Source organism: Barbatula barbatula, assembly GCF_947034865.1.
Source record: "Barbatula barbatula genome assembly, chromosome: 5".
In the NCBI taxonomy this organism is placed as follows: Eukaryota; Metazoa; Chordata; class Actinopteri; order Cypriniformes; family Nemacheilidae; genus Barbatula; species Barbatula barbatula.
The window spans coordinates 12,714,703-12,741,651 of record NC_136769.1 but is presented as its reverse complement, the minus strand read 5'-3'; the positions used below and the strand labels follow the sequence as shown (position 1 = coordinate 12,741,651).

The following is a 26,949-nucleotide window of genomic DNA, read 5'->3' as shown; positions in this document are numbered from 1 at the left end:
AGGGCTGTGTTTTCAGCCGATTCTTAAAGATGGCAACAGAATCTGCTGATCTTGCAAGAGCGGGCAGATGCAGAGAAGGTACGAGAGAGGGATTGTTTCTCTTTTTGGGATGACCCGACATAGACGGGGCCAGTTGCGCAATGTTTTTCTCGAAGACACCTGTGCTGTGTTATGAATGAGTGAGAGAGGATGGGTGGGATTAGTTTAGAAAAACTCAGCAACATCTGAGGCCTGTCAGATTACAGATAGACCCACGCGGACACACACGCACTAAAATTGTATCTTTACGGGGAACTATCAAGAAACCACACAAGGTGAGTGCAAGAGTCTACTTGTATGTTAAACATTATATGAGATATCATATTATGAGATAGTATGAGATAATACATTATTATAATTTATTATTCGATTAATACAGAATGCCTGTGGACGTGGAAAGGATCATTCAGTTTATTAAACAGGGTGATCAGGACAACGTCCAGATACATCTGGATGATTACAACACAGAGGTAAATACAATGCCAAACAAAATGCTGATGTATATTGATGTATTGCACATGAATTCTGTGCTTAATTAATGAATTACTGTACAATTCAAACTGAGTTAGAATCCCAACACCCAGATATTTGCAGTTTCCATGACAACAAAAGTTGGGTAAACCTAAAGGGTGTTCCTTTTATTACTTCCCACTTCGTGTTAATATTTCTATGGTGCAGGGAAGTTTATGTCTGGCATTTGCAAATGCCTTTCAGACTCAGTTGCACTTTCTATCTCACTCCATTTAATTCTTAATCTATTGTTCGCAGAACTCACAATGTTTCTTTGTCGATGTGGAAGAAAAAGAAAGAAGAAAGGTACATTTCTATGTCCTAATACCTCTTTGTGCGTTTATCCCTCTGTCCTCAATCTGAGCACATATGCTGAGGATTAACCCGCTATTAAATCTCACTCATCCACCTTCACTTATCTCTATACCACACTTGTTATTAGCAGATAATCTTTCCATCAGTTTCTTTCACTTTCAGTGTTTTAGTGTATTATAATGTTAGGATGCCTAGTATTAATATAATTCTTTGTGTCCCTTTACCCATTAATTCTACTCTACATGGATGATCTGAAAACAGCAAATGGAGCTGGAAGAGGTAAGACTTTCACGGCGCATAGCCAAAATAAACCCAAAAGAAGATATTTTGAAAATTGTTGCCACCAAAACAACATAGGCTCTATTGACAGTCTTTATATATACACAAAAACATTTTACATAATTTATATTTTTTCCACAGAAGTCTTATACAGGTTTTGAACCACAAGAGAGTGAATGAATGATGACATGTTGTGTACTTAAACAAATGCAGAGAACACCAAATATAACAAAAATACATTAAATGTAATTGGAAATGTTAAATGACAATATTCTGATAGTATGAAATAGTATTAATTGTAATAATTAGAAAAACATCAAAAGAGAATCCTTTTTAAGTGTCATTTTGCTGTATATGTAGTTAAGTGAGAGAGACGTCTACGGGTGCGAGAATAATAATAGAGAGGTAGGTAATCTGTTGCTAATATACTCATCTGACAGTGTGTGCGCCTGATGGGCCTAGAAACTCTTGACATTTAATTATTGAGTTTTTACTGAGCACCAATTATTATACCATTTGTGCAAGAGATAATTCATTCTACGCTTGAACATCCACAAAGCCATATACTTATGTTCATCATACCTGTCCTCACAAAATAAACATTTCACTTTAATTTGCAGAGCTGAGAATATCTTCTTTCTTCCCCTCTCTCAGTTCCGGAGGAATAAAGTGAGAGAGTTTGTTCCAGACTCTGACTCAGATTTTGACTGTGATGAAAATGATGATGCAGATCTGGTTTTGCGGAGGGTGAGTAAAACACAAATTCTTTGGTGTCATGTTGTCAACAATCTCTTTTTTATACATTCCTTTACCAAACGTTTGCCATTAAGTCAGAGGCACAGAATTGTCTAGTTTTGTGTCCATACAGTGGAAATCAATGGAGGCCAGTGCTGTTTGGCTCCCAGTCCTGAAAACAATATTTAAAATAGTATACCTAAAAGAAATCTACTTCGATTGAATAATTTGTGTACATTGCATAGAGAAAAACTTGCAATAATACCATCTTTCTTAATACTGTATATTCTCTTTCATTTTCCCCCTGGTATTATTTTTATTACATATCTTTTTAGGATGTAGGTAAAGCTGCTTTGCAACAATGAAAATTGTGAAAAGCACTTTATAAATACAATTTGAATTAAATGACTTGAGGGTAAGTAAATGATGGAAGAGGACAAGTCAAAACTATTAATTTAAAGGGAGTGTCACCAAACATTTAGCGTGACATATATTTGATGTCCACATCATCCTCAACCTAAAATCATAATGTCTACCTCTCACATTTCTCTGTTTCTGCACTAGAGGCTTGCTGCAGCTCTGATCTGGTTTATTCGTATGCAGCTGCAGCCATGTGTTCTAAGGGAGTGTCTGCAAACTCTGAGAATCATCTCAAGGGATCGTAAGGCCTTGGACCCTCTGATCACAGAATCTGCCATTCTCACTCTTGCTCGACTTGGGGGGATCTCTACCCTGCCTGTCTGTTCTGAAGAAGAGGAGACTGAAGCTCAATCGGGTTCCTCCGATAGTGACATCATTCTTGGGGCACATGCACAGAGCGAAACAGAGGCGGGTCTAGATATTAATGGCAGCAACACCCAATGCCAACTAACATACAGCGAGACAGATTCACAGCCTGCTTCAGCCTGTGTTGATTCATTGGTCAGCGAGAGAGGGTTGCAATGCACCAGGATTCCTATCAGCCCTTTGAATACAACTAACTGTGATACATTTGAAGTCGAAACACAGACTAAGCATCATGAAGAAAACCCAAAGAACGATGTGGCCCACGGAGTGTTGACTAGAGGAAAGAGGGATGCCATAGGAGAGAAGGATGAGGAGGGAGATGATGGAGATGTGTGGAGGAAAGAGGCTTTAAAGGCCCTGTGCAATCTCATCTACAACAGTCCGAAAGCACAAGAGAAAGCCAGCAGTCTGAGGTGAGACTTTTCTTTCCGAGCCAATGTCAAAATATCACATTCAAAACACTCTCCAATTTCATAGTGATCCAATATTCCTGTATTACGCGAGTCTCTGAAATGTTTGATTTTGATACAAGACTTCTCCGCCTAGTGACACGGTCATAATAACCATGTGGGGTTTGTTTTGCGTTAATGACTTGTTCACTACATTTTCACATATAATTTATTCCAATAAAGTAAACTCCCACTCACTCACTTCATTTTCTTATGCTTTGATTTCTTCCCCAGGTTGCTCCAAGGCCTATCAGAGAGACTTAAGGAGGGGCTAATATGCCCTCCAAGTCGTCAATTTTATGAACTGCGACTTCTCTTTCTGTTGACTGCTCTACGTCCCGAGCTCAGGGTGCAGCTCCGGCAGGTAACGTTTTATATCAACTAAGCTGGATCATATCTTCGATCACTACGTATTCATAATCAATATATTTTTGCCAGGAGCGTGGTGTGTCCCTGTTGACTGCAGCCCTTGAACAGTGTTTAGAAGTGCGCTGGGGTGAAGGATATGAGGTGCAGACGGATCTGACAGCGCACCCTGTAAATAAGGAGGTCTCTCTACATGCCCTTGAGATTTTGAAGACCCTGTTTAACATTACCTATACTGTACACAGACAGGAACTAGATGAGGTAAGCATTGTTTTTTCTTGCTCTTTGTATTAGTAAGAGCATTAGGGTTAACGGTCCAATGTGTAATTTTTTGGAGGATCTATTGACAGAAATGAAATATAATATGCATGTCTTCAGACGAGTATATAGACCTTACATAATGAAGTGTTTTGTTTTTGTTACCTTACAATGAGCTATTTCTATCTGCATACACAGCGGGTCCCCTTGTATGGAATCCACCATGTTGTTTCTACAGTAGCCCTTAACAGACAAACTGCTACAGAGTGCGTTTCATAAATATGTTAGCCACCATAGTACGTCGAAATAGAGGGGTGAGCGGTGGAGTGAGCTGTTGGTTGCAATTCACAATATTAAAGCTAGATGCCGCAAAATTTTCTTCAATGTAATTTAATATAATGATTTTTATATTGTATCAAATATATCAATACAGTATTAGGCTACTTTAAAATAATTTAACAGACTTTTCACACATTTACATTTACTCATCCTCATGTCATTCCAAACCTGACTTTCTTTCTTCTGCAGAACACAAAGTATATTTAATCAAAAACATTATTAACCAAACATCATTGGCCCCATTGACTTCCATTGCTTGAACACAAAACCACTTCTCAAAATATCTTCTTTTGCGTTCCACAGAAGAAAAGTCAAAAACATGTTTTGAATGACATGAGAGAAAATAAATGATGCCAAAATGTTCCACTTCTGGGTGGACTGTCCCTTTAAGATTTATGATGATGGGTACATGAAATTGCAGTAGGCCTACATAGGAATGACACATCAGTTTTTCCATTGAACAATTTTGGTCTCCATCTCCTGCCACAGGAGGCTAGTGCTTTGTATCGTCATCTAGCTGCAGTCCTGCGTCACTGCCTCGTAGTGCCCTGTGAGGGAGAGGAAAGAAAAGAGGAGCTGCAGGGGTGAGAATTCAGAAATATCCAGAAAACAACCATCATGATGTTAAGAGGCCTCAGCTACTGATAAATGATGTGCTCTTGTGCTGCATTTCACAGACACACAGTGAATGTGCTCTCAACTCTACCACTGCAGTGTCTGGATGTTCTGCTCACTGTTCGTCTGTCTGAGGGTTCGAAAGAGTCCGGCGGAGTCAACATGGACTGTGTGCACACTTTGCTGGTCTTCATGGAGAAGAGGCTAGACAGAGTGAGAAAGAGAGAGAGTCAGAGTGGAAAGACAAAATGGGGGTTCAGGTTTACTATACTATACGTGATAGTAAGGTATTCACAAGTGTTAACCTGCACTTGTTACCTTGAATTGGTTTACTCTTTTCTAATCCACCCATTAGATACAAATTCTGTAATTCACTCATTTACATTTATGCATTTGGCAGACGCTTTTATCCTTATATTCGAGTTGTTCCAAATCTGTATAAATATCTTTGTTCTGATGAATACAGAGAAATATATTTGAAAGAATATTTATAACCAAACAGTTCTTGTGCCCCATTAACAAAAAACTATTTAATATTTTTTTTCTTCTGTTGAACACAAAAGAAGGTATTTTGAAGATTGTAAGACACCAAACAATTCTGGGGCACTTTTGACTACCATTGTCATTTAATTTACTATGGTAGTAGTCACTGGGGTCCAAGAACAGTTTGGTTATAAGCATTCAGCCAAATATCTCTCTCTGTGTTCAACCAAACAAAGAAATGTATACAGATTTGGAACAACTAAGAGTGAGTAAATGATGACCGAAAATAATTTTTTGGGTGAACTATCCTTTTAATTCATTGTTGGTGTGGTCTTTAGTAGTATATTCAGGTCAGTAATAAAAACATTCAATTTCAATTTAGATTTTTGTGTGACAATGCTATGAACAAGACACTGGTTTATGGCTTGGGGTTATAATACTGCGTGTATAATTTGTAAAAACTGTGGAAATCTGTTTTTATATTTTTTAGATTCATTTCATTTTAAATGTTAGTTCTTTAAATTAAATAAACTGGGATGAGATTTTTCAGATTTTGTGCATTGTACAGGATCACAAGCAAAAGGAAAAGTTGACTCCTGTATTGAACTTACTGACTGAAAGCAGCAGGGCACACAGAGAAACCAGACACTATCTGAGACATCAGGTAAAATAATCACCTCAAAATTCACATCTGTTACATATTCACCACATTATGCTCAAGTATTAATATTAGTGTCAGCACAATCAATACACAAAAGTGCATTACAGGTGAACTTGGTTTGTTTTCTCCCAAGGAAATAACTGATACTTTTGAATATAAGTCTTTACTCATGTCATGGGTCTTATGACATTAGGATTAGTTGATATTGCCTACTTTGGACACTTTCACACAGGATAAATAAATAGTAGTACTTTTTTATAGTATTTATAATGGCATTAGTAAAGCATGACAGTTCAACAAACAAAAAGCAGTGCACAGTTAATGTTGACTCTTTTGTTGTTGTTTACCTTTTCAAAATGTTATCCATATATCTGTTTTAACCAGATCCTGCCTCCACTGAGGGATGTTGAACTGAGGCCTGAACAGGGAAACACGTTGAGGAGCAAACTGGTGCGACTGATGACTCATGTGGACACTGACATCAAACATTGCGCAGCTGAGCTTCTCTTTGTACTCTGCAAAGAAAATGGTACATAAACGAATCTGCTTCTGAACTTCTTAAAATAAAACTTTAGTGTCTTTTGTCAGTAAATCCTTGGTATAATACATTTATGTGACTGTTGTCTGCATCTCACAGTAAGCAGATTTGTGAAGTACACCGGCTATGGTAACGCAGCAGGACTGCTGGCTGCCCGAGGTCTGCTGAATGGTCGTGGCTCCTCTCCTCAGCCACAGTACTCCAGCGATTCGGATTCAGACACAGAGGAGTACAGACAGGTCAAGGACAGAATTAACCCTGTGACAGGACGGGTGGAGGAGGAACAGCCTGATCCCATGGAAGGGATGACTGAGGAGGAGAAAGAGGAAGAGGCGCTCAGACTCATAAATATGTTCAACAAGCTGTCACGGTACATGTGTGAGACAGCATGTGTTTGTTTGTGTGTGTGTGAGAAAGAGGCTCACAGGGTATCTGATAGGGTAATGAAAATAATGCCCTCTTTTACATTTGTGTTACAGACATTATAATATTATTATATATATTATATCTTTCCATTGACTTCTTAATTATGAGATAAAAACAATTGTTTGAACTGCATTACGGCTGAAGTACCAAAAAGGTAAAAAAAAGTTTATGCCACCAGTATCAGCATATATCATCCATCTTATCACACAATCTATATTGGTTGTAAAAGCACCCTTTTTCTTTTTCAAAGTGTGTCTAGATAATATCCTGATGATATATTTCACCCTTAAAATTCACTGCTTTCTTCTGCTCATCTTTTTTAACCCCTTACCACACCCCACTCAGGGACAATATCATCCAGCCATTGGGGGTGACCACAGATGGAAAACTGGCGCCGCTGTGTGACCAGATGAGGCACAGCACTGTGGAAGTGGAGGAGGAGGAGGAGGAAGACAGCGAAGCAGATCAGTAATGAAATCAAAGGGAAGAAATTATGATTAATGAGACAGGTGGAAATTCTGGATCATTCTTTACTAATGACTGCTATGGCAATAAACATTATTAACAACAACAGTGCAAGAATAATAGAAAATCTTAAATAAAATCACTTAAAATAAGGAAACAAGATTGTTGCTTAGTTAATGACTTGTTGGGATAGGATGTTAATGCAGTATATTTGTATAAAATTATGTAATAAAGAGCACAGCAAGGAAAGGAAAAATAGAGAGCAGAAATGTATTTTATGAGCATGAAGCAGAGGTTGTAATTTCTTATAATACATTTTGTGAAGCTGAAAATTGTATCAATAATATGATTTAGAAGCAGTTACATTTAGAAGCTACAAAGAAACAAAGAGAGAGACAGCCATCACACCAAAGACAGACAACACTCCTGGAAAATGCTGCTGGTGTTGCCATGGTTATGTTACCATGGTAACAACAGGAAATGCAGTTCTAGTTTTTTACTCTAGCAGGAATGGAATGTTTACCTTGAAGACTAGAACTGCTGAGACCGATATGTAATACTGTATTTGCAGGTATTCTGCAATGAGATGAATAAAATAATGTTAATTCTCAAAGATGCATTTTCATTTCCAGAACACTTAGCACTGGAAACAAACGTGCCCCCATAGTTAGGGGAACGTGAGAGCAGGTTGTTTTGCGGTACTCTTTTTATTATAAATCTGTTCCTCCCCACGTAGAAGAACAAAAAGAACCACGGCAGTTTCATGTGAAAATGCGTCATTTCCATAAATTCCATTTTCTTTTCTTTTATTTGCGCTTGTCAAATACAGGAGGATTCATGTACAGATGAGGGACAGGTAGAGACTGCAGCAACTGTACAATATTTACAGAAGAGAGAAATAAGCAAACCTCCAAAATAATAATAATAACAATAATTATCATAGTAAACAACCAACAGATAAAAAAACAAACAGTAAACACAGACATTTTACACTTGAAAAACTATTACATCCCTCTACACCATGTTTTCTTTGAGAAAACGAACACGCCTCCTTTTCCGCATTTTCTTTTAAAGAACAACAGAAAGAACACATTATTTTAGTTTAAATACATTTTCATTTGCTCTATTTTTTTGACGAAGAGGAACTACACACTGCTTTGACCCCATTGTTGTGTACATATCCCGTCCGCTGGTCCTTCAGTATTTGGAACAGGAAGAATCATAGACTGTGGGTGGCCCATTTCATGTACACCCTCATAAAACATGAGCATTATTATTCAAAATAATAAAAGCAAACTGCCCCAGCTTTGGGAGGTAACCATGTATAAATGTCCATGTATAAATAATACAAATCATAACTGTTCATAATACATATTTATATATAAGAGTGTGCATGGAACATAGCATTCAAAACTCACTTCCGTCAAAACACTGACCTGTGAGGTTTCAACCCTGTTCCCTTTGGCACTATCTTTACTTGTCTCTGTGCAGACAAAAGTCTTCACACATTCTCACTTTTGTTATCGTGTCTTCCCCCCGTGGTTCTCGTCGCGGGGAGCAATCGCATAATGAACGAGAGAGAAATGAAAAGCTTTACAAAAACATTTGTTATGTTAAAACGCAACAGCTTCATCCGCCACTGGCTCTTAAACATTCTGCAAAGGAAAATCTCATTTTCCCGCAACCCGGAGCTCTGCAATGGTTTTGTTTAGAGTCCTCCTATCTCCAAATGGGACACACACTTGGAGCTTTGACAGTCGAGTCTTAAGCCTTGGTGCTGAGCGTCAGCAGTTCGAGGAAGGAGTTGAATAGAGTCTCTAGCCAGCCTTGGTTGGCCATGCACTGCTGAACCACCTCCTCCTGACCTGGATCCTCTGCTGCCTGCTCGATACTGTCCGTCTGAGGAAGACAAAGGAGTTTTATAAAAACATGAGCTACTACACTTTGTTGAGAAATGAATGATCCGTTGTGTAAGCATACCTCCTTTTTACAGTGCAGAAAGGTATGATATTTGTAGTGATGGAGAGAGTGGTAGAGGCTGTATATTCGAAGGTTTTCTTTCGACAGCTTCAGGTCCTGACAGTAAGAAACAAATGAGGTATTACAAGCAAAGAAAGTATGGCAAGTCTTGCTGTAATATATTCATCCTGGTGGATCTCTTTACAGTTTAACCGTTAATCAGGAAAGATTGACTATGTAGAACATGCCTGTTGTTTTGGAAGGCTCTTTTTGACTCGGTTGAGGGTTTTGCGGTTGTAACTCTCACCGCCCAGGTGCACCTTCACTACTCCAGAATCCAGCGGGTCTGCTGTCATCTGAGGGAACATGTGGAGGGCCTCCTGCATGAGACAAAAGATGAGGGAAGAGAATGAGTGAGCAATAGTTACATGTACAGGAATCATTAGTTAATAATCCGACCTGAAGCAAAATCGGCATGAAAACCATCTAGTGAGAAAAAAATGATCCGAGCTCGAGCAAAATTAACTATTTCGAAAAGTCAGGCCCCAAATTTTTATATTATGTAATCCATTAAGAAATGTCTGTTTTTTGGAAGTACACTAAATTTGGGGAGGTGTTCTTTATTTTAAAATGCAGTTTTACAGCAAAACTGTTTTGACACATCTTTGAATATGTCACCAATGCCAATTACAGATTGCGGAGCCATATTCGGTGACCTTTCCTCAAAAGCGTGCTCACAACTTCTTGTTGCTATGGCGATGCTGACACTAAATGCCACTCTTCACTTTTGGGTGGAATGTAAATAGATATTTTCAGTGAATTGCAGAATATAGGCTATATATAAACATTGTGGTTCGATTTCATTTATTGGGAATGATTAAATCTAAGCATTCAAATAAATGGAGTTATAGGCAGTCACCTGATGCTGGACACTCATGTTGACCCTGCGGAGCAGTCTTCGCTTCTGTTCATTGAGAATACTGTCAATCTTCCTCATGGGTGGGAGATAAAGCTCGTCTAAAAAAATAAGAGGGTGATAAAATGTATCCAAATTGCAACTTTTTCATTTTATAAAATGTTAAAATATGTAAATAAGGGACATGCTCCAAAGTGACTTCATTAGTTTGTGTGTTACCTAAGAATTCAAGTTTGGGATCACTCACTCATTCTTTATATTTTAGTAAACTCATGGAATAATACAGATGTGACTGTGGGAATTAGATTGTGACTGAAAACATTGAAAATTAAATTAATTCTACATTCTTTTTTAGCACCATAAAAGTAGTCATCCTTTGACAAGAATTATCAAAATCATTCTCTTGGCATTTTATCAGCCAGCTTCTTGATGTCTCAACCTGGGGCACTTTTTAAACAGTATTGAAAGAATTTCCATGTATGCTGGACTCTATTGGCTGCTTTTTATACATTATTTTGTCCAAGTAATGCTTTTTATTTTATAAAAAATTAAATTATAAAAAATCTGTCTACCTCTGCCACAGCAGCTAAATCTTTAGCCATCTTCAAGAATTGGCTACAGGGGCATCATTTTTGCAAACACTTGACCCAATAATCTTAACCCTTACTTATTTCCGTTTCTTATTCTATTCTATTCATACAGATAAGATACCTATTCAGTTTCACAGCTAAAAGGGACCATTTTGTTGATTTCGCCTTTTGTTGATTTCATAGCTCTTGTTGTTCACCTCATGAATAAATCTTAATCCATAACCATGACCAAATGATGTCCTCTCACCATTGGTGTCCTCCAGAGCTTGGATCATGTCAGGGTCCAGAGCAGTGCTGACCAGCATCTCTACATAACTACGAAACATTTCTCTCATGGCCCGACTATTCATCCCACTGCGAATGGAGACTGTGAATGACAGATTGAATAGCTTTAATGCTTGGTACCTGGACAGCTTGACAGAATATTCAATCAATTTTCATGATTTTCCCAAAACATAGGCATCTGTTAACATGCATAGTTGTATACCTAATATGTGTGAAGCCTTCATTTGAGGAATGTAGTGATTTGTGAATTTTTGACACATAAATGTATCACATAGCAACTACAGAATATTTCTGCAAATGGACACAAAATAAATGTACAACAACAGAGTTAAGCACACCTTCGTCCTCACTGGGCGGGTCAGGCGATGAGTCTGAATCAGAGGAGGAGGGCACATCTTTAAGCCACTTCTTCCTCTTTTTGGGTGGAGGTTCAGCCTTCACTTTCACAGGTTTGCTCCGGGTCCTATCAGCCCTCTTCTCTCCAACTCTCTTCTCCTCTTTTACCCTCCCACGCTCCACGACTGCAGCTCTCTTCTCTAACTTCTCCTGAACCTGTCTCTCCTGTAGCTTCTTCTCCTTCTCCCGTTGCTTTTCCTTCTCTTTCTGTCTCTCTCTTTCCCTCTCCTTTTCCCTTTCCCTCTCTCTTTGTTTCTCTTTCTCCCTTTCTTTTTGCTTTTCAATTTCTCTCTCCCTTTCTCTCCTGGATTTCTCCATCTGCTCCCTCTCTCTCTCCTTCTCCCGTTGCCTCTCTCTATCCTTCTCTCTGTCTTCTCGCTCCACACGGGGTGGGGTCAGGCTGCGTACAGGTTGCGGTTTAGGAAGAGACTGGCGCCTGATGGGAAGAAATACATTCATCTCAGCATTCATGTTCACATTGATAACGTGCTGATTAATGATTATAACTTTTCCAAGAACCTTGTGTGAAATTACCTCAGCGTTAGGCTGGGTCGATGCCAGGGTTTCCGTGAGCACACTCTGACGTAATCTTTTTTATTCACGTTCTCCAAGAATTTAACATACAAGCGCTGGTAGCGCATCTTTGCATCTCCGAAGTAGCCCAGATACTGCAGGAGAATAACAGAGACTGAGTTTATGGTGGTGTTAATTTTTCATGTGGTCCATGGTCATGGTTGTCGCAATTCCTAGTTTTTTACAGAAATCTTTGAAATAAATGTACATATTGTCAAACACGTTCAATGGAAGTAAAATCCTTGGGCATATTGATAGGAGATATGAAAAACTATTTTGTGGGAAACAGATATTTAGTGGGCTTGCTTATAACATACTCTAAAAACACACTCACATTACTGGTAGCACAAAACTGGCGTTGTCCGTCTTTGATTTCAGGAGCAAATTTTTGCAACAGGGCTTTCTGTACCCTCCAGATCGGCGGAGGTTCTCGCCCCGTCTGCAGAGCCAGCTGAGAAGACATAAGAAATAAAGCATGAGCATCTCCCAAAAATTTTACTTTTCACTTTTTTTTTTAAATCGTGTAAAGATACCGGTTACCTTAAGAGTACCGATATCTTCTGTGCGCACCACAAATTCATCCCTCTCTCTGAAGATCCCCTCCCCTCCACTCTCACTATCTTCATCCTCACTCTCTCCCGTGATGGCCGCGTTGGACTGCTTCTTCGCTAGGTGCAATGAAGTGATCTGGGGGGTGGGAGCATCTTCAGGGGTGGGGGGAGAGGCTGGGGAGGGCTGGGGCAGCTCTTCCGAGGGAGGAGGAGAGGAAGATGGTGGGGGTGTGGTGGAGGGGGGCAGTGTGGGCGGAGGCGGGGAGGGAGACGGGAGAGCGGGTGGAGAGGGACTAAGGGGGAGGGAATTGTGCAGCAGTGACTGTTGTTGCTGCTGCTGTAGACTCTCCTCCTCTTCTTGAGATGGAAGAGGCGAGGGGAGGGAAAGAGGAGGAGGAGGCAGAGGGGATGGTGAGTAGGAGGTTGGGGGAGATGGAGAAAGGGACGGAGGAGAAGGAGGTGCAGGAACAGGTTCGGATGGAGATTCTAAAAGTGGGAAATGACAAAACATTACATTATGGAAGCATTAATGTTGCATTGATTTTAATATATGAGTTAATACACTCACCATCAACCGTCGGAGCATCCACCATTTCATACTCCGACTCTTTCTTCATTTTCTCCTCTATCTGATCAGATTTCTCTTTTTCTCTGGACCTCTCCTCATCCGACTCGTCATCTTCCTGATAACATTTAGTCTCTGGCTCTTCCTTTTGCTGCTTTTTTCTACGCACCTCCTGATCATCCTCATCTTCACCAGGAACATGCATCTGTTCGCGGGAGCCGGGTCGTGAGTGTGAATCCAACTCCTGTGACGCACATGTATCCGTCTCAGGTTCACGGACAGATTCGGGTTGAGGGGGCGGTGGGGGCGTGTTAAGAGTATCTTCCCGTGGAGTGGGTGGTGACGGTGTGGGCGGAGGTGGAACCGCAGCAAGGCTATGAGGCGTGTCATAGAGGGCAGAAATGGCTGATGATATGCTCTTCTGTAGGTCCTGGTTTTTACTGACGGAGTCTTCCTCATCTGAGGAGAACGACGGCAGGGTCTCCAGGTTCCGCTTCAGCTCCTCATCGAGTCTTTTGCAGGGGGACGGACAGTTACTGAGACCCAGGCTTCCTTCACCTTCGTTCTCCCCGAAGGGTGGCGGCGGGGGCGGTGGAGGAGGTTGTGGAGATAATGGCCGAAGGCCTCCCTTGACTGAGGAGGTATCTGTTGAGGTGCATCCGTCCACAGGGATCTGCCCGGGTGGAGCTTCGGGGCCTGACTGCTTCTTTCCGGTTTTCAGGAAATCCAAAAAGGAAGTTATGAAACCAGACTTTAGCTCTGAAGGCTTCTCCTCCGTCTGAGCGGAAGAAATGGGAGGGAGGAAGATGATAAATGCAAAGGAAGATACAAACAATATGGACAAATAGTAGGACTCAAAATAGCTTTAAAAAAGTTGTACAATTATATGTGTTATGTTATATCATCATTATAGTCCCACTCTCTTATATTGGGGGGGAAGTAATACACCCTAGTGAACAGCAGGATGGTTGGTTACAATTACTATGAATCTGTAACCTTAGCAACAGCCACCCTAGCAACAGCTCTCTGCCTTCTTTTACTGCATTTTTAAAGAACACAGTCATCATGGTGGCCTGCCAATCATCTTAGTCTATGTGTCCTACTCCCCCGAGTGGCAAAGTGCATACATACACTGAGAACAATGAAAAGTGAATCCAAATTAATTATATTTTAAGATCAAGCCTTTTTTGTAAATAAATGGTGACGTATTGTCTTCTAACAGAATTATACATTGAAAATGGAATTAATTTCTTATGTCTTACTGGGCTGGAGAGTTTCTGCATGGTGGCCCATGCCTCTGGGGTCATTTGTTCATCCATTTCTCCCTCCCAAGTCATCTGTCAAAGTAAAAAATACACATTGTACATAGATATTCACACATACACACACACACACACATAGCACCCTAGACTGACTCTTCTCGCCCTGCTTTCCAGAGGCTACCTGTTGCTGAGGCAACAGAGGACATTTCACAAATGCAATTTAAACGCGCAGGAAGGCGTCATTTCTGTAATACAGCAAAATATTGCCGAGTTATATATCTTTGGGCTTTGGAATATGGATTTAGTCTGCCAAAAATTTATGATTTTATGAAGAGGCATTAACCACTCACGTTTAACATAACATGTTAAAAATTGCACAGGTTATGAATTCTTAGCTTTTAATAATAAAATTTTGTTTGTATTTGCTAAGATCCTAAGTAGTAGAATATTGTTCATCTTATCACAGGGAGACTGGTCACAGCTCACTGCACGACTTTCCTTTTGTATTTGCATAAATCATAATTGATTTCTTATGCTGTTCAGCACATAAAATATCTCATGGTGAATACTATGTTTGAAATCAATCAGCAATTTTAGACCAATCTGTTTCTTGTAAAATTGACCCCTACAAAACAAACTGCCTCAAATAAACTGCACACTAAATCTGTATGTCATTTGAGGACATCAGTTCCAAACCAAACATGAACTAGTGAATAGTTGGCCATGTTTTTATTACAACACTTATGTTCTCAAAATTCATAATCCCATGTGTCTTTTGTGATTTTTGACATTTTTAATCAGTTTCAAATGCAAGAAGTTGTATTTAAAATAAATTTCAAAAACTTATGAAATAGCAATCCTAATGCAACAACTGGTGTTTTTTAAAATGCAAAACCATGATTGCCGTTTGATCTAGATTGAGTAATGTACTACATTATTATACATGAACATCTGGTTTCATTTAAACATTAAATTTTTTATATCAACATCTGCAAACTGAGAAGGTATCTTAGACTTACCTCTTGGGATTTTTGCTTCATCTTTTCCTGACCACAGTTCATGTCATTTCGATTTATGTCAATTCTGTTCATATCCGCACTTGTAGTGGGCCCTGGGCTCAAACCAATAGATGGGGCAGATCCAACTGAACCATCAGACAAAACTGGATCTGTACTAGACAGGGAGTCTGTCCTCAGGAGGGAGTCAGACGAGGGCATGGAAGGAATAGGAAGCTTGATCTAGGGGAACAAGAATAATTTAAGTATTTACATAAAATGCATTACATGAATTATACACACGTCACTCAAGTCTTAATTTACCTTAATTGGTTTGATCGGCTCTTGATATTGAGGCTGGTGTTGTGTGAGTTGTTGATGTTGCTGTTGATTGTGTTGCTGTTGCAGTTGTTGAACGTGTAGGTGCTGTTGTTGGTGCTGCATGTGCTGTGGTTGGTGCTGCTGCTGTTGTAGATGGTGGTGCATATGCTGTTGCATCTGTGGTTGATGCTGGAGATGAGATGTTTGTTGATAGTTCTGCCCCTTGTTCATGTCTCTGTGCATCTCGAGCATGGGATCATCTTTTCTTCCACGACCTCTTCCTCGACCACGGCCCCTCTTACTCTCTCCTGCAGGTGCCATCACGTTCCTGCAATATGGAGGCTCAGGCAGAGGCCGAATACGGGGTCTACCCCTAGGTCTTGGTGGACCCTCACGTTTAGGTTTGGTGGGTTTCCTCCCTCTTTTCTTTGGGCCATCGTGAGGGAGAAGCTGTGGTGGAGGTCCAAGGGATTGGTACCCTGATGGGTGGCAGAAATCCAAATCGCCCATTAATGGGCTTAAACCTCCAACTCCTGAACCACCTCCAGATTTTCTGCAGCTGGACACAAGATCAGGAAGCAGGTCAGGGAGACGTCTGCTGTTTAGGCGGATGTCGGCTGGAACATCTGCTTTATCCTCATCATCCTCAAACTCGTACTCCTGGGCATAATTCTTTTTAGCCTGTGACTGGGCATTAGGATCCTTACGCTGTTTAAGGAGGTGAAATGAGCTTGTCTTCAAGAGCTTTTTAGGTCTAGAGGAGCAAAAGATGGGTGAGGTGAGTCCGCCTGCTCCAGGACCACCACTTGCCCCAACAGATCCCATCATTTTGTTCCCAGTTCCATCCACGCCATGTCCCGTGCTCGCCATTCCAAGACCTGGACCCTGAGACTGAATTAGGCCCAGCTGTTCTGTGTTTACAGTGGATGGGAGCTCGTGGGATTTCAGGGGGTCCAGATCTAAGTGCATAGTACCATTGCCAGATTCAGACAAATTGTGACAATACTGTCCATAACCCTGATCACCATGGTGACCCATAATATCATAAGAACCTCCTCCACCACCTGTATTTTTAACTGCATCCATTCCATCTTGTACAGATCCACGTTGTTCTGACACACCTTCCTGACCTCCTTGAGCTGAACTTCCACCTCCTCCAGTGCAGCTGGTCTTGTAATCTTCAGAACAGAACATATCCTCCATTCCTGGAAAAAAGGATCGATCTTCATCTTGGAGCAGAGAATCTGGGAAACAAATGGAGGTCAGCGGCACAAACCGCTGTTGCTGCTCTTGGGTCTGCCCTTGGTTCTGAGCCGCTTTGCCAACAGGACTGCTTGTGTCAAATTGATGATCTTTAAGTTGATCCAGCTGTGGCTCTTGTTCCCTAGACTGGGTCTGGGACTGTGAAGGTCCAGAAGATGGTTGCATGTGGTGGGAGTGCTGGTGAGGATGTTGGTGGTGAGGGTGTGGCTGAGACTGATGGTGGGCATGAGGGGGTGGATGGTGTGAGCTCATATGGTGCAAATGAGAGGGGGTTGACATGCTCATATCAGGCTCAGACAAGAAGTCATGAAGCTCTGGTGCTGATTGTTGAGGGTGGTGAGGCTGATGGTGTGAGGACATCCTATGTTGTTGTCTGTGATGATCATTACTGCTCCCATCTCCACCACCAACTCTCTCAGAAGGGGCCGCCCCTTCTCGGCTATTTGTCCTGGAGAGTGTTCTCTCTAGCATATCTAGAGGTGAAACCGAATTCTGACTTGTCTGGCTTTGGTTTCGCTGAGACTCTCGCCCATAGTGGGCATCCATAGTTTGGGACTGGAGCTGGAGTTGAAGCTGAGAGGTCTGTGGCTGAGTGTCTACTGCCCCAGAGCCGCCAGTACCTAATCCTCCAGATGGTCCAATCATTGCCTGTTGACTCATTGAGTGTTGTTGCTGCTGTGAAGAAGCCTGTTGGTTGTCCATTTTGTTTCGAGTGGTATGAGAAAGGACAGACTGGAGAAGGTGAGCTTGAGAGGTTTGCTGAGACTGGTCAGGTGGAGAATCCATTAAACCAAGAGAGGACTGGGTCTGTCGCTGCTGCAAGTCTGGTGTCTTTCGCATGTAGGATAATTCTGAAGGATCCTGAGCTTTCTTAAGATCCATATGTGAGTGAGACATTGGATGGGGATGAGGGTGCTGGGAATGTTGAGGATGTTGTGAGTGTGATGGGTGTGAAGGGTGATGTTGATGTGTCTGATGAGTGTAATGATCTCCTCTACCATAATGGACAACTGAACTAAGGGAGTCATGCTGGCTTGGGTGTTGACTGTGTGAGTGAGTGTGTGACAGTGACTCAACTGCACTTCGACCACCACTTGCACCAGCTCCAGAGTGCCCTCTGTCAGTCTTAGGCTGTTGCTGTTTTTTCAGAGACATCTCTAACTGGTTTTCCAAACCTGTCCCTGGACCACAAGAGGCAGCAGCAACTGAAGCCACGTTGTTAGTGGTATTATTGGTCCGAATTACGCTCTGCAGATGGTATCGTTCTTCAGATGCCTTCAGTTCATAGGCGGATAGACCCTTTCCTCCATCTCTACTCTGAGGAATGGACTGGGACTGCTGTTGTTGTGCAGTTACCTGCTGAGATTGTTGAGAATGGTGCTGCGAGGGGTTCGGGCCTGGACTCTGTGAGTGCAGTAAGTGCTGGATCAAAAAATCATCTTCATCTTCTTCATCTTCCTCTTGAGGTCTTTCTACCCCAAGCATATCAGAATCAGACTTGGGTTTTGGTGGTGTTGTATGATAAGACTGTGACTGCTGTTGGGGTGGTACCCTCGTATCTGAGTATCCTTGTGGAGAGCCCAGGAATGCTGGGGAGAGAACTGAGGATAGGTACTTGTTTCCACCATTTCCTCCAGGTGATTGTGCAGGACGAGTCGGGGCAGGGGAGTGCAGTCCTGGGCGGATTATCCCAGAATTACTTGAGGGTGAAGGGCTAGAATCTGGGAGGTGGTATGATGCTGCACCACCACTTGGTACATTACTACTACCTCCACCACCTCCACCTCCTGAACCACCACCAACACTCCCAGAACTACCCGCCCCTGAACCAGTGGTACTGCTTGTTGTACCGGTACCACCTCCAGAAACCATTAGTGCGGGTGAATGTCCAGTCCCACCATAGCCTAGTGAAGGACTTCCTGCCCCTCCAAGAGATGGTGGCAAAGAGCCATATCCTGAATCCGAGCCATAGACAACCTCAGCTGAAAATGAACGCCCTGTTGCTCCAAGACTGCCATACGCTTTTCCAGATCCCCCGAGGCTGGAACCGAGATCTTGGCCCTGTGGAGAACTGAATCCTCCATATGGTTGGGGTAGGTGAGAAGGGGGCGGTTGGCTTGGCGAATATGACTGTTGTTGTGGGGGAGTTTGACCAGAAAGTCCAGCTGTTGGTTTAACAGGAGGAACAGGAGAACCATATGCAGATAAGCAAGGTTTGGGTGGCTGCTGCTGTGTAGCAGAAGATGACACCGTGGGTGGTGGAGGTGGCGGGGGTGGAGGTGCTGACTGAGGCGGTGGCTGCTGCCTTGAGGGTGCTGAGGAGGTACTGGATGAGACATTAGCATTAGAAGCTGAGGAGGAGGAAGAGGATGTAGAAGAAGCTGAAGGTGGAGTGTGAGGGGTTCTTGATGAGGAAGAGCTGGAGGAAGAATAGCCGCTACTTGAGCTGGAACTCTTTCCTGTTTTCCCAATACCACCACCTGAAACAGCTGAGGAGGACACTGAGGACGAGGTGTATGGGGGCTGGATGATAGGTCGGTAAATTTGTTCTGATCTGGGAGAGGGTTTGGGGTCAGCCGATGGGCTCTGCTCACCCAGAGGGCTACAGTTTACTCCTGCATGCCGATGATGGGCTATCTGCTGGTATCCTGATGCACCGCAACTTAGGTAATGCTGTAGCGGATGAGGTGTGGAAGAAGAAAGTTGAGATTGTGCAGAAGGTCGCTGGTAATGCTTGATTACACTATCTTGCCTGGGAATTGCTCTTTCCTGGGACTGTGGAGGTTGTGGGGGTGCGGAGGAAAATACAGAGGAATTGTAGAGCTGGGAGGATTGATCTTGAAGCTGTGAGGAGAGCAGGTTAAACTGAGGGGGTGGTAAATGGCGTGTCGAGGAGGATGCAGGTGCCTGTGGTGGTGGAGCACTAGGCTCTTGTGGCCCTCTATAAGAAGCAGCCCCACTCTGGGAGGACAAAAGACGGTCAAAGCCAAGACTTGACTGTGAGGGGGTCTTGATGTGCAGCAACGGATCATGGGGTGACAGGAGACCATTAGAAGTAGGACTGAAGGTAGGTGTGTCCTGCAGAGATAATGATGTGGTCACTCCAGGGAAGGAGCGCCCCGAGAAGGATGCAGGGTGCTGATATGCCGACAGAGCAGAGGAAGAGGGAAATGAGCCAGAGCCAGGTAGTGCACCAGAAATGAATAGCTCTGCAGGGGCTGGAGTATGCATTGCTACAGGAAAAAAGAAAAAGATAAAAAATGATTCAGCAGTTAATAATATGGTTCTCACAATTCTTTGCTCTTATTTTTACGATGTATTTCAGTGTTCAATATAAGACCATTCTGTATTTAATAGCTCACAATAATTACCGGTTTGCCACGAGGGGGTGCGAAACTGGGAGAGAAGGGAGGAGGCTGAGGGGGGTGGCTGAGCACCTCTGGACTCCAAAGCAGAGATCAAGTTCATAACTGAAGCATCTGGTCCTGAAGGACTGGCATGATGTAGCCCAGTATCAAACAAGCCTGAGAGCCCTAAAAGAGATGATAACTGTTATGACAAAATGTACAACCTGTTAACAGGTTATTTTTTACAGTTTACAGGTAATATTTGAGTTTTTGACCTCTAATAGAAGAATTGCACATGCATATATATCAAACCAGTTGCTGTTAAATTATTAAATCTTTTAAATTATTAAACCAGAGCTGGAGGTCAAAGTAGGCCTCAAGGGCTAAGAAAGGTCAAAGGACTGTCACATTAATGTATTGTAGATCTATGTAATTGGGAATGTATGTATGTTTTATGTATAGTATTACATTTGTGTGGTTTTAAGGCAGATTTTGGTGTATATATGTGAGAGAGTATGTCATGAGAGGCAATAATGTTTTTTAAATCCTGACAACAAAGGTTAAATTGAATCTGATTTGAAAATTGGAAGGTCCTATAACTGATAAATAATTTCTAAAAACATCTCAGATTATATTTTATTTCAATGTCACCATGATTCACGTTCAAGGATTATGCAATTTGATAAACTAATTTTATAGATCTTACCTAAACTCCTTCCTGCACCCCATGCCCCACCCTGTCCAGAACTTCCGGGATGATGATTTGTTGCATATCCCTGCAGGGGGTGTGGTGTGGCATAAGGTTGCCGGTGGAGGAGTTCTGAGTCTGGATGGGAGGATCTGGAGCTCCCATAAACCAAACTAAAAAAAACAAGATTGAGAGAGGAAATGATACAGCCACGTGCAGAATAATAGTTGTTTGTTTGCCAAAACTGATTGAGTATTTATTAAACAATAAAGCACACATACACACAAAACCTCTTAGCAACTCAATTAATTTACTATTAAATGGATCAGAAATGATAAAAATGTACTATGAAAGAGGTAGACCATTACATAAACCATTAAACCCACATAGGAATAAATGAAGGTCACTTTGGTTAATGCAAACTATATTTTCTTTATCTTGTCTCAAACTTTTCAAATGCTCATTCAAGTACACTTGCACTTTAAACAAGGTGACAATAAAACCTGCAATGTGACATTTTTCGTGCACCACCCTCCTAGGACAGTGAGGAGGTTTTTGGGCTCCAGACGTGTACAAAATCCCTGTATAGAGTATCAGTTGACCCAGCTTGGCATTATCCTTCTCACACCACTGCTACACACAAAGATTAGCTCTTTAATCAGCCTACTCACTTGCACATCCTCCCTCCCTCCAAATCATTTCCAGGATCTACCTTCAACCATTCATATTCTCAAATCCTGCTATATATACACACATATTTAATAAATTATTGGTATAAACTGTGCTACAGCTGTCTATATTACCCACTCTACAAAATGTTTTACTAATAAATACAAATGTAGAAAAATAATACTTACTATTATCATTAGTAAGTATCAATATTAATTTTTTTTCCATTGCTATGATCCTTGATGTGCAATGAAACTGAGTGTCGCTCAACATTCTGATTGGCTGCACCAGCTGTTGCCAGCCAATCAACTGTCTTTTGCAGTCTTTGCAGATAGTCTCTGTTGTTCTCTTTCATAGAGAGTGGCCAGTTCAGTTGACAATGGCGGTTAGGATGTTGCTGAGGTAAGACACAGAGCGCTCATTGATAAAAGCTCTCCACTGACTGAATTGCCTTGGTTACCCCCCTCCCCTGCATCCTCAACAGGCTCTTAGTGTGCGTAAAGCTCAGATAGTCTAGATCCCTCTCGCTCTGAGACCAGAGTGGGAAGCAACAGACATCACATACTGAGTGCGCGCGTGGTGAGGGGGTGGGTGTCATTCAACAGAAGCATCGAAGTAGATCAGAAAATCTATTTTGAAATTATGAAATACGGACATAATTCAAATGTATGTCTACTAGTGTAGCATTCAATGAATAACCAACACACTTGTTAGTATAGCTGCATCTAAATCAGAGGGGTGTAGTCCAAATTTTTAATGTTAGAGTGCATTGTCGTTTGCCATCAAACAGACTCATGGGTTCAATATGGTCACTGTTATAAGATGTCCGCCGACAGACCTTAAAGGGATAGTACACATAAAAATAAAAAACTTCAGTCATCATTTATTCACCCTCATATACATGTAAGACATTGTAACACATACAATGGAATTTTGTTGTTCATACAATGGAAGGCTGGTGTGGTTTGGTTACCACTTTCTTCAAAGTATCTTCTTTTGTGTTCTGCAGAATGAAGAAAATCACAAAAGGTTTGGAATGATATAAGGCCGAGTAAATGATAAAATAATTTTCATTTTTGGGTGAACTATCTTTTTAATAAGCATGACAAGATTGTCCGCCCTGGAAGGGTCCATCCAGAGAGGGTTCCATCTGAGTGCAACCATTTCATTCAAAAACACCCGAATCTTGAAGGCAGAGGACATGTAATTAACTGAAAGAAGGCTCTAATGAACTGGGCTAAACATTTAAATGCAAGAGTGACAGCGCACTTCTCTACTGCCAGCCGCCTCACTGTCTGCACCTCTGGCATGATACGTAACTCACTGTGCCATGACAAAAAAAATGTCCCCATGATTGTTTGATACATTACTGGATCGGTTTTATTTACAATTTGTGATCAGCTTGCATAGAATAAGGCCAGCAAAGCAGAGAAGCGGAGTCACTGCTTCAAAAACGTATTAGTCATGGGGCCATCCGAAGGAGAAGCATCAATAAAAAATAAAGAAAAAATAGCAACTGATTAAAGTTGATAAACAGACAACAATATCAGGTAGATGACAGGTAGATGTGAAGGAATGGCTTCACTTAAATAAATAATGCATCATAATGTCAGTACATTCTCATCAAACGTGGGTATCCAATCCATATTGAATCAATAACTACTCCCTACAACCAAAGCATTAGTTTCACTTTTAGGTGAGAAAAAGAGATTTACATGTAATCTCACTTAGTTAGATTGATGTACGGTTTGATATGAATTAAACAATAATTATTCCCAAAGAAGCAGTTCAGAGACAATTGTCGGGGCAGATGAAGAACATCAGAACAAGGGAATTAGGCTTCTTAGATACACACTCTACAGCCTATCTTTTGTTATTCTTTTATTCTTAATCTCTGTTCACTTACTCTTGTTCCTTGTTTGGCTAACACTCAATCCAATCTGTTACATTTCCACCATTGTAAGAGATGAGTAACAGAGAAAAAGTAAAAAATAATAAATATATAAAGGGAAAGGTTAATTTAGGAAGCTCTATTAAATCCACTATACAGGACTGCTCCTAATTATATAGGCAGCAATTCACCATAGTCCCTCCCAACAGGTGCAAAATGTTTACAGGCTGATGGGAAACTCAGTAATGATCATTAATCTCCATTAGAACCGTGCAGAGGTGTTAGCGTGTGGCGGTGCCATAAGAACACAAGGTCCTGCCTTCAAAGAGTAGTACCTCATGGCTTCATAACCAAGATGGCCTACCAGGCAATAGGGTTGTCATTTTATCTATTCTCATTAAATTTTTCAGCACATGAAACAAATTATTTTACTATTACAATAATGTTGAACATGGTGTCCTACACAGACCCTGTTTTTATTTAGTTTCATTTTATGCTAATTTAATACTCTGCGTTTCATCATTGCATAATGGGTTTGCTTCCAATATCCCAAAACAGCACCCTTGCTATCTAATATTCATTCAAAAGCCAGAGCAATTTTTTTGGAAACTAAAAGAGACAAGATTCAATAAAAGGCATTTCATTTTATCTGGAGAATGCTTTCGGGCTCCACAGCAGCACTGAAGCTTGTCCATCATCATAAGCCTGAATTCCACATTAAGATTCTGGATTCTATCAATCTGCCTATGAGACTACAGAGATGTTCTCAAATCAAAAATCCAACAAGAATCCAACAGCAAGACTTATTGGCGACCGAAAAGATGGCACAGGAGAGACCTGCTACGAGAAATGGGTGGACACGCTCACATGACAGAATATTATGGGTTCGCTACCTGAAACTACTACCTCAGGGTTTACAATGAAATACAAATACTTATTCATAACCTTAAAGGTCTGCTTGATTTGAACGGAACATCAAGAGAATAGACCTATTGTTATGCTGTCACGTAAAAAACGACCCACTCCAAATGTAACATTTGTTACAATACACAAACGGCGACACATTATGGCATGCATGATAAACCTAGGTATTGTGACAGTGTGTCTGTCTGAATAAAACAACAACCAGAAGGTGAGATGCATGATAAATTAGACGAAATATAGAAAGTATGCACAGCCAATGAATAGCATTGTTTGGCATGCTATTCATATTCCTCTGTTCAGAATACACCTATATTATAATCAGAATCATCCAAAATTATTAATCATTGCGTTTTTACTCGTGCACCAGCAACAAAAGGTTAAAGGTATGCTGCAGGTATGCACCCGAGTGAACGGCTCGCCTCGCTCCCTACATGCACTGCGAGACACTAACGCCACCAAGAATGATTGCATGCGCACGCTGTAAGCTGCTAAAATTGATTTGGTTGTCACAGCGACTGATAATGTACGTAGCCGGGCGCCTTTGAACTGTAAGTAGGCCGCGAAAATAGTGAAACACACGGGCACAGTGGTACGCGCTTGAACACAGCGACACCACACCATTAGCATAGTCACGTTTCCCGGTCAAAATAGACAGGTTTGCGCTATTCTTATATTATAAAGACGCTTTAACCGAAACTATCAACTATTTTTAAACTTTGAGCTAGCCCTAATTTAGCTGTACAGTTGGTCAGATTTAAAAAAAAAAATACTAGTAATTGTATTATTTTGTTTACTCCCTTAATCCTCTTCTATAGTCTGTTTTCTATTGAAACCATAAAAATGAGCATTAAAACGCATATGTCTGTATGTAAAGTGTTTATAGTTGAAAATACGTTTGGTCTGCGTATTACGTTTCTGTTTACAGCGTGCTCATCTCAGTCACGCTGTAATTTCACTTAGGGACATTACACGCAATTTTGGTACGTCGCCAGGTGACCACTTAAACGATAGTATGTTTAACATATTACCATATTACTGTGCAACCATCAGAGAATGTATTTTATCTAACACTTACCAGCATGATATGCAAAGTTTGTCTTTCTTTTAAAATATGCATGGCGTTAGGCATGAGGTTTAGTGGCCAGTCGCGGTTGTTCACATAGCGTTGAAATATAGCCAATGGTGTGACATTTGTTACGGATTAAAACATGTATGTTAAGATCTACAGCTAGGCATTTTGCCGACTAACATTCACACGAAGGTTTCCCCTTTCTTTATCTTTGGGCCACGAAAGGTATCGCCACGCAAAATGTTCAGGAAAAGCCCGTTTCATTCTGCAGACAAATAGCGTTAGCCACAGCGACAAGCTTGCACACAGTAGCTAGCAACCATTTCATTCCTGAATATATGGGATTGCTTGTAATTGGTTGCCTCCAGAATAACGCTTTGTCAACGTGCATTTTGTGTCATGTATTACTCACTACGTCGAATTCGCATGTATATAACGCTAGCATGCAACGTTCGATTTGGTGCGCTCTAAGGTACAAGGCTTGATTTTTCATTTTTGATAATACGCTAGCAAGCTAGCTAGCAAGCAACATCATCCCATCCCCCTCTTTTCGCCCCTCTCCCCCTTTTCTGTCTTGGTCTACCTTCCGTATCACGCATTTACTCTCAATCGCATTCCTTGCATTTTCAAGACACCCCCTCCTCCCTCAGAAATGACAATACTGATGGCTGTACGTGGAACCGCCGACAATATAATAAATGTATTTGAATGAACACGGCACAGGGAGCGAAAGTGATAACATGCAATGCGTTGCGTCCGTCGGCACGGGCATTGTTACAGCCAGCTAAGCATATTTATGCATCTATGGAAGTATACGTGCAGGGGCGCCTTACCTTGCCTTCGCCGATCTCTCGTAACTCCATCCCGTTCCAGCGCCCAGATCACCGAATCCTGTGCCAGGATAATTTCTATCCATTAAAGAAGAGACAAGGGATGAAGATGGAGAGATAGACAGGGGAAAGGGGAGGGAGGTATTTTCTAAATTCTAACACACTATCTCTCCCCGTGTCCTTTCCTCTGCGCTCAATGTCTGTTTATCTCTCCCGTTTCACAAGCAAGTCCTCAAGAATAGGACCAGCACAGAGGGGGAGAGGAATGGAGGGAGGAGAAGGAGGAGGGGGAGATGGAGGATACAGAGGGGAGGCGGGGGTAGATATGGAAGGGGGGTGAAGTATTACACCAACCACCGCCACCACAAAAAATCCGGTTTCTTCCTCCCCTCCCCTCTTTTGCCCTCTTATATATATCTCTCGATGCCTATTGTCCTTCGTAGCAGAAACAGCAACGAGGCTTATGCTCGTAGACACACTGCACGTCGAATTCTGATGCCTTTCCCTATTACACCCATGAGACATACGACACGTGCTGATTGTACCCAGTTTCCTCTTCACGTTCTGTTCACGTACTGCATTGCCACAAAA

At 41.6% G+C, this 26,949-nt stretch overlaps 2 protein-coding genes across 3 annotated transcripts; one reads left to right on the top strand and one right to left on the bottom strand.

The window, feature by feature from the left end:
- The first annotated feature begins 47 nt into the window (after positions 1–47).
- Positions 48–7,874, top strand: LOC306893863 (chaperone Ric-8A). The gene is made up of 14 exons (XM_079455954.1): positions 48–314; positions 419–509; positions 808–855; positions 1,126–1,143; positions 1,798–1,890; positions 2,443–3,077; positions 3,348–3,477; positions 3,552–3,740; positions 4,566–4,660; positions 4,754–4,904; positions 5,743–5,838; positions 6,220–6,364; positions 6,473–6,743; positions 7,145–7,874. Exons 2-14 carry the CDS (start codon positions 420–422, stop codon positions 7,269–7,271), a joined length of 2,088 nt encoding a protein of 695 aa, XP_079312080.1. The 5' UTR covers positions 48–314; position 419; the 3' UTR covers positions 7,272–7,874.
- prr12b (proline rich 12b) lies at positions 7,651–26,592 on the bottom strand. Of its 2 annotated transcripts, none has more exons than XM_079455952.1 (16): positions 26,362–26,592; positions 20,994–21,148; positions 20,312–20,473; positions 15,681–20,173; positions 15,381–15,599; positions 14,362–14,436; positions 13,103–13,877; positions 12,524–13,020; positions 12,318–12,434; positions 11,945–12,078; positions 11,353–11,846; positions 10,977–11,096; positions 10,143–10,240; positions 9,472–9,603; positions 9,245–9,340; positions 7,651–9,163 (listed from the first exon to the last, which is right to left on the bottom strand). In XM_079455952.1, exons 1-16 carry the CDS (start codon positions 26,442–26,444, stop codon positions 9,029–9,031), a joined length of 7,785 nt encoding a protein of 2,594 aa, XP_079312078.1. In that variant the 5' UTR covers positions 26,445–26,592; the 3' UTR covers positions 7,651–9,028. The 2 variants fall into 2 exon arrangements, with proteins under 2 accessions (XP_079312078.1, XP_079312079.1); XM_079455953.1 differs by lacking the exon at positions 26,362–26,592 and adding an exon at positions 22,569–22,642.
- Positions 26,593–26,949: the final 357 nt, after the last annotated feature.

What these genes read in the sequence shown, in the direction of transcription:
- prr12b (XM_079455952.1), bottom strand. Translation starts at nt 26,444, where the DNA reads ATGGATAGAAATTATCCTGGCACAGGATTCGGTGATCTGGGCGCTGGA. An exon ending in AGCCGATCAAACCAATTAAG is followed by an intron (nt 15,600 to 15,680) that starts GTAAATTAAGAC and finishes TTGTTCCCCTAG; the next exon opens with ATCAAGCTTCCTATTCCTTC. An exon ending in TTCTGCACTGTAAAAAGGAG is followed by an intron (nt 9,164 to 9,244) that starts GTATGCTTACAC and finishes TGTCTTCCTCAG; the next exon opens with ACGGACAGTATCGAGCAGGC.
- LOC306893863 (XM_079455954.1), top strand. Translation starts at nt 420, where the DNA reads ATGCCTGTGGACGTGGAAAGGATCATTCAGTTTATTAAACAGGGTGAT. An exon ending in TGGATGATTACAACACAGAG is followed by an intron (nt 510 to 807) that starts GTAAATACAATG and finishes TATTGTTCGCAG; the next exon opens with AACTCACAATGTTTCTTTGT. An exon ending in TCAGGGTGCAGCTCCGGCAG is followed by an intron (nt 3,478 to 3,551) that starts GTAACGTTTTAT and finishes TATTTTTGCCAG; the next exon opens with GAGCGTGGTGTGTCCCTGTT.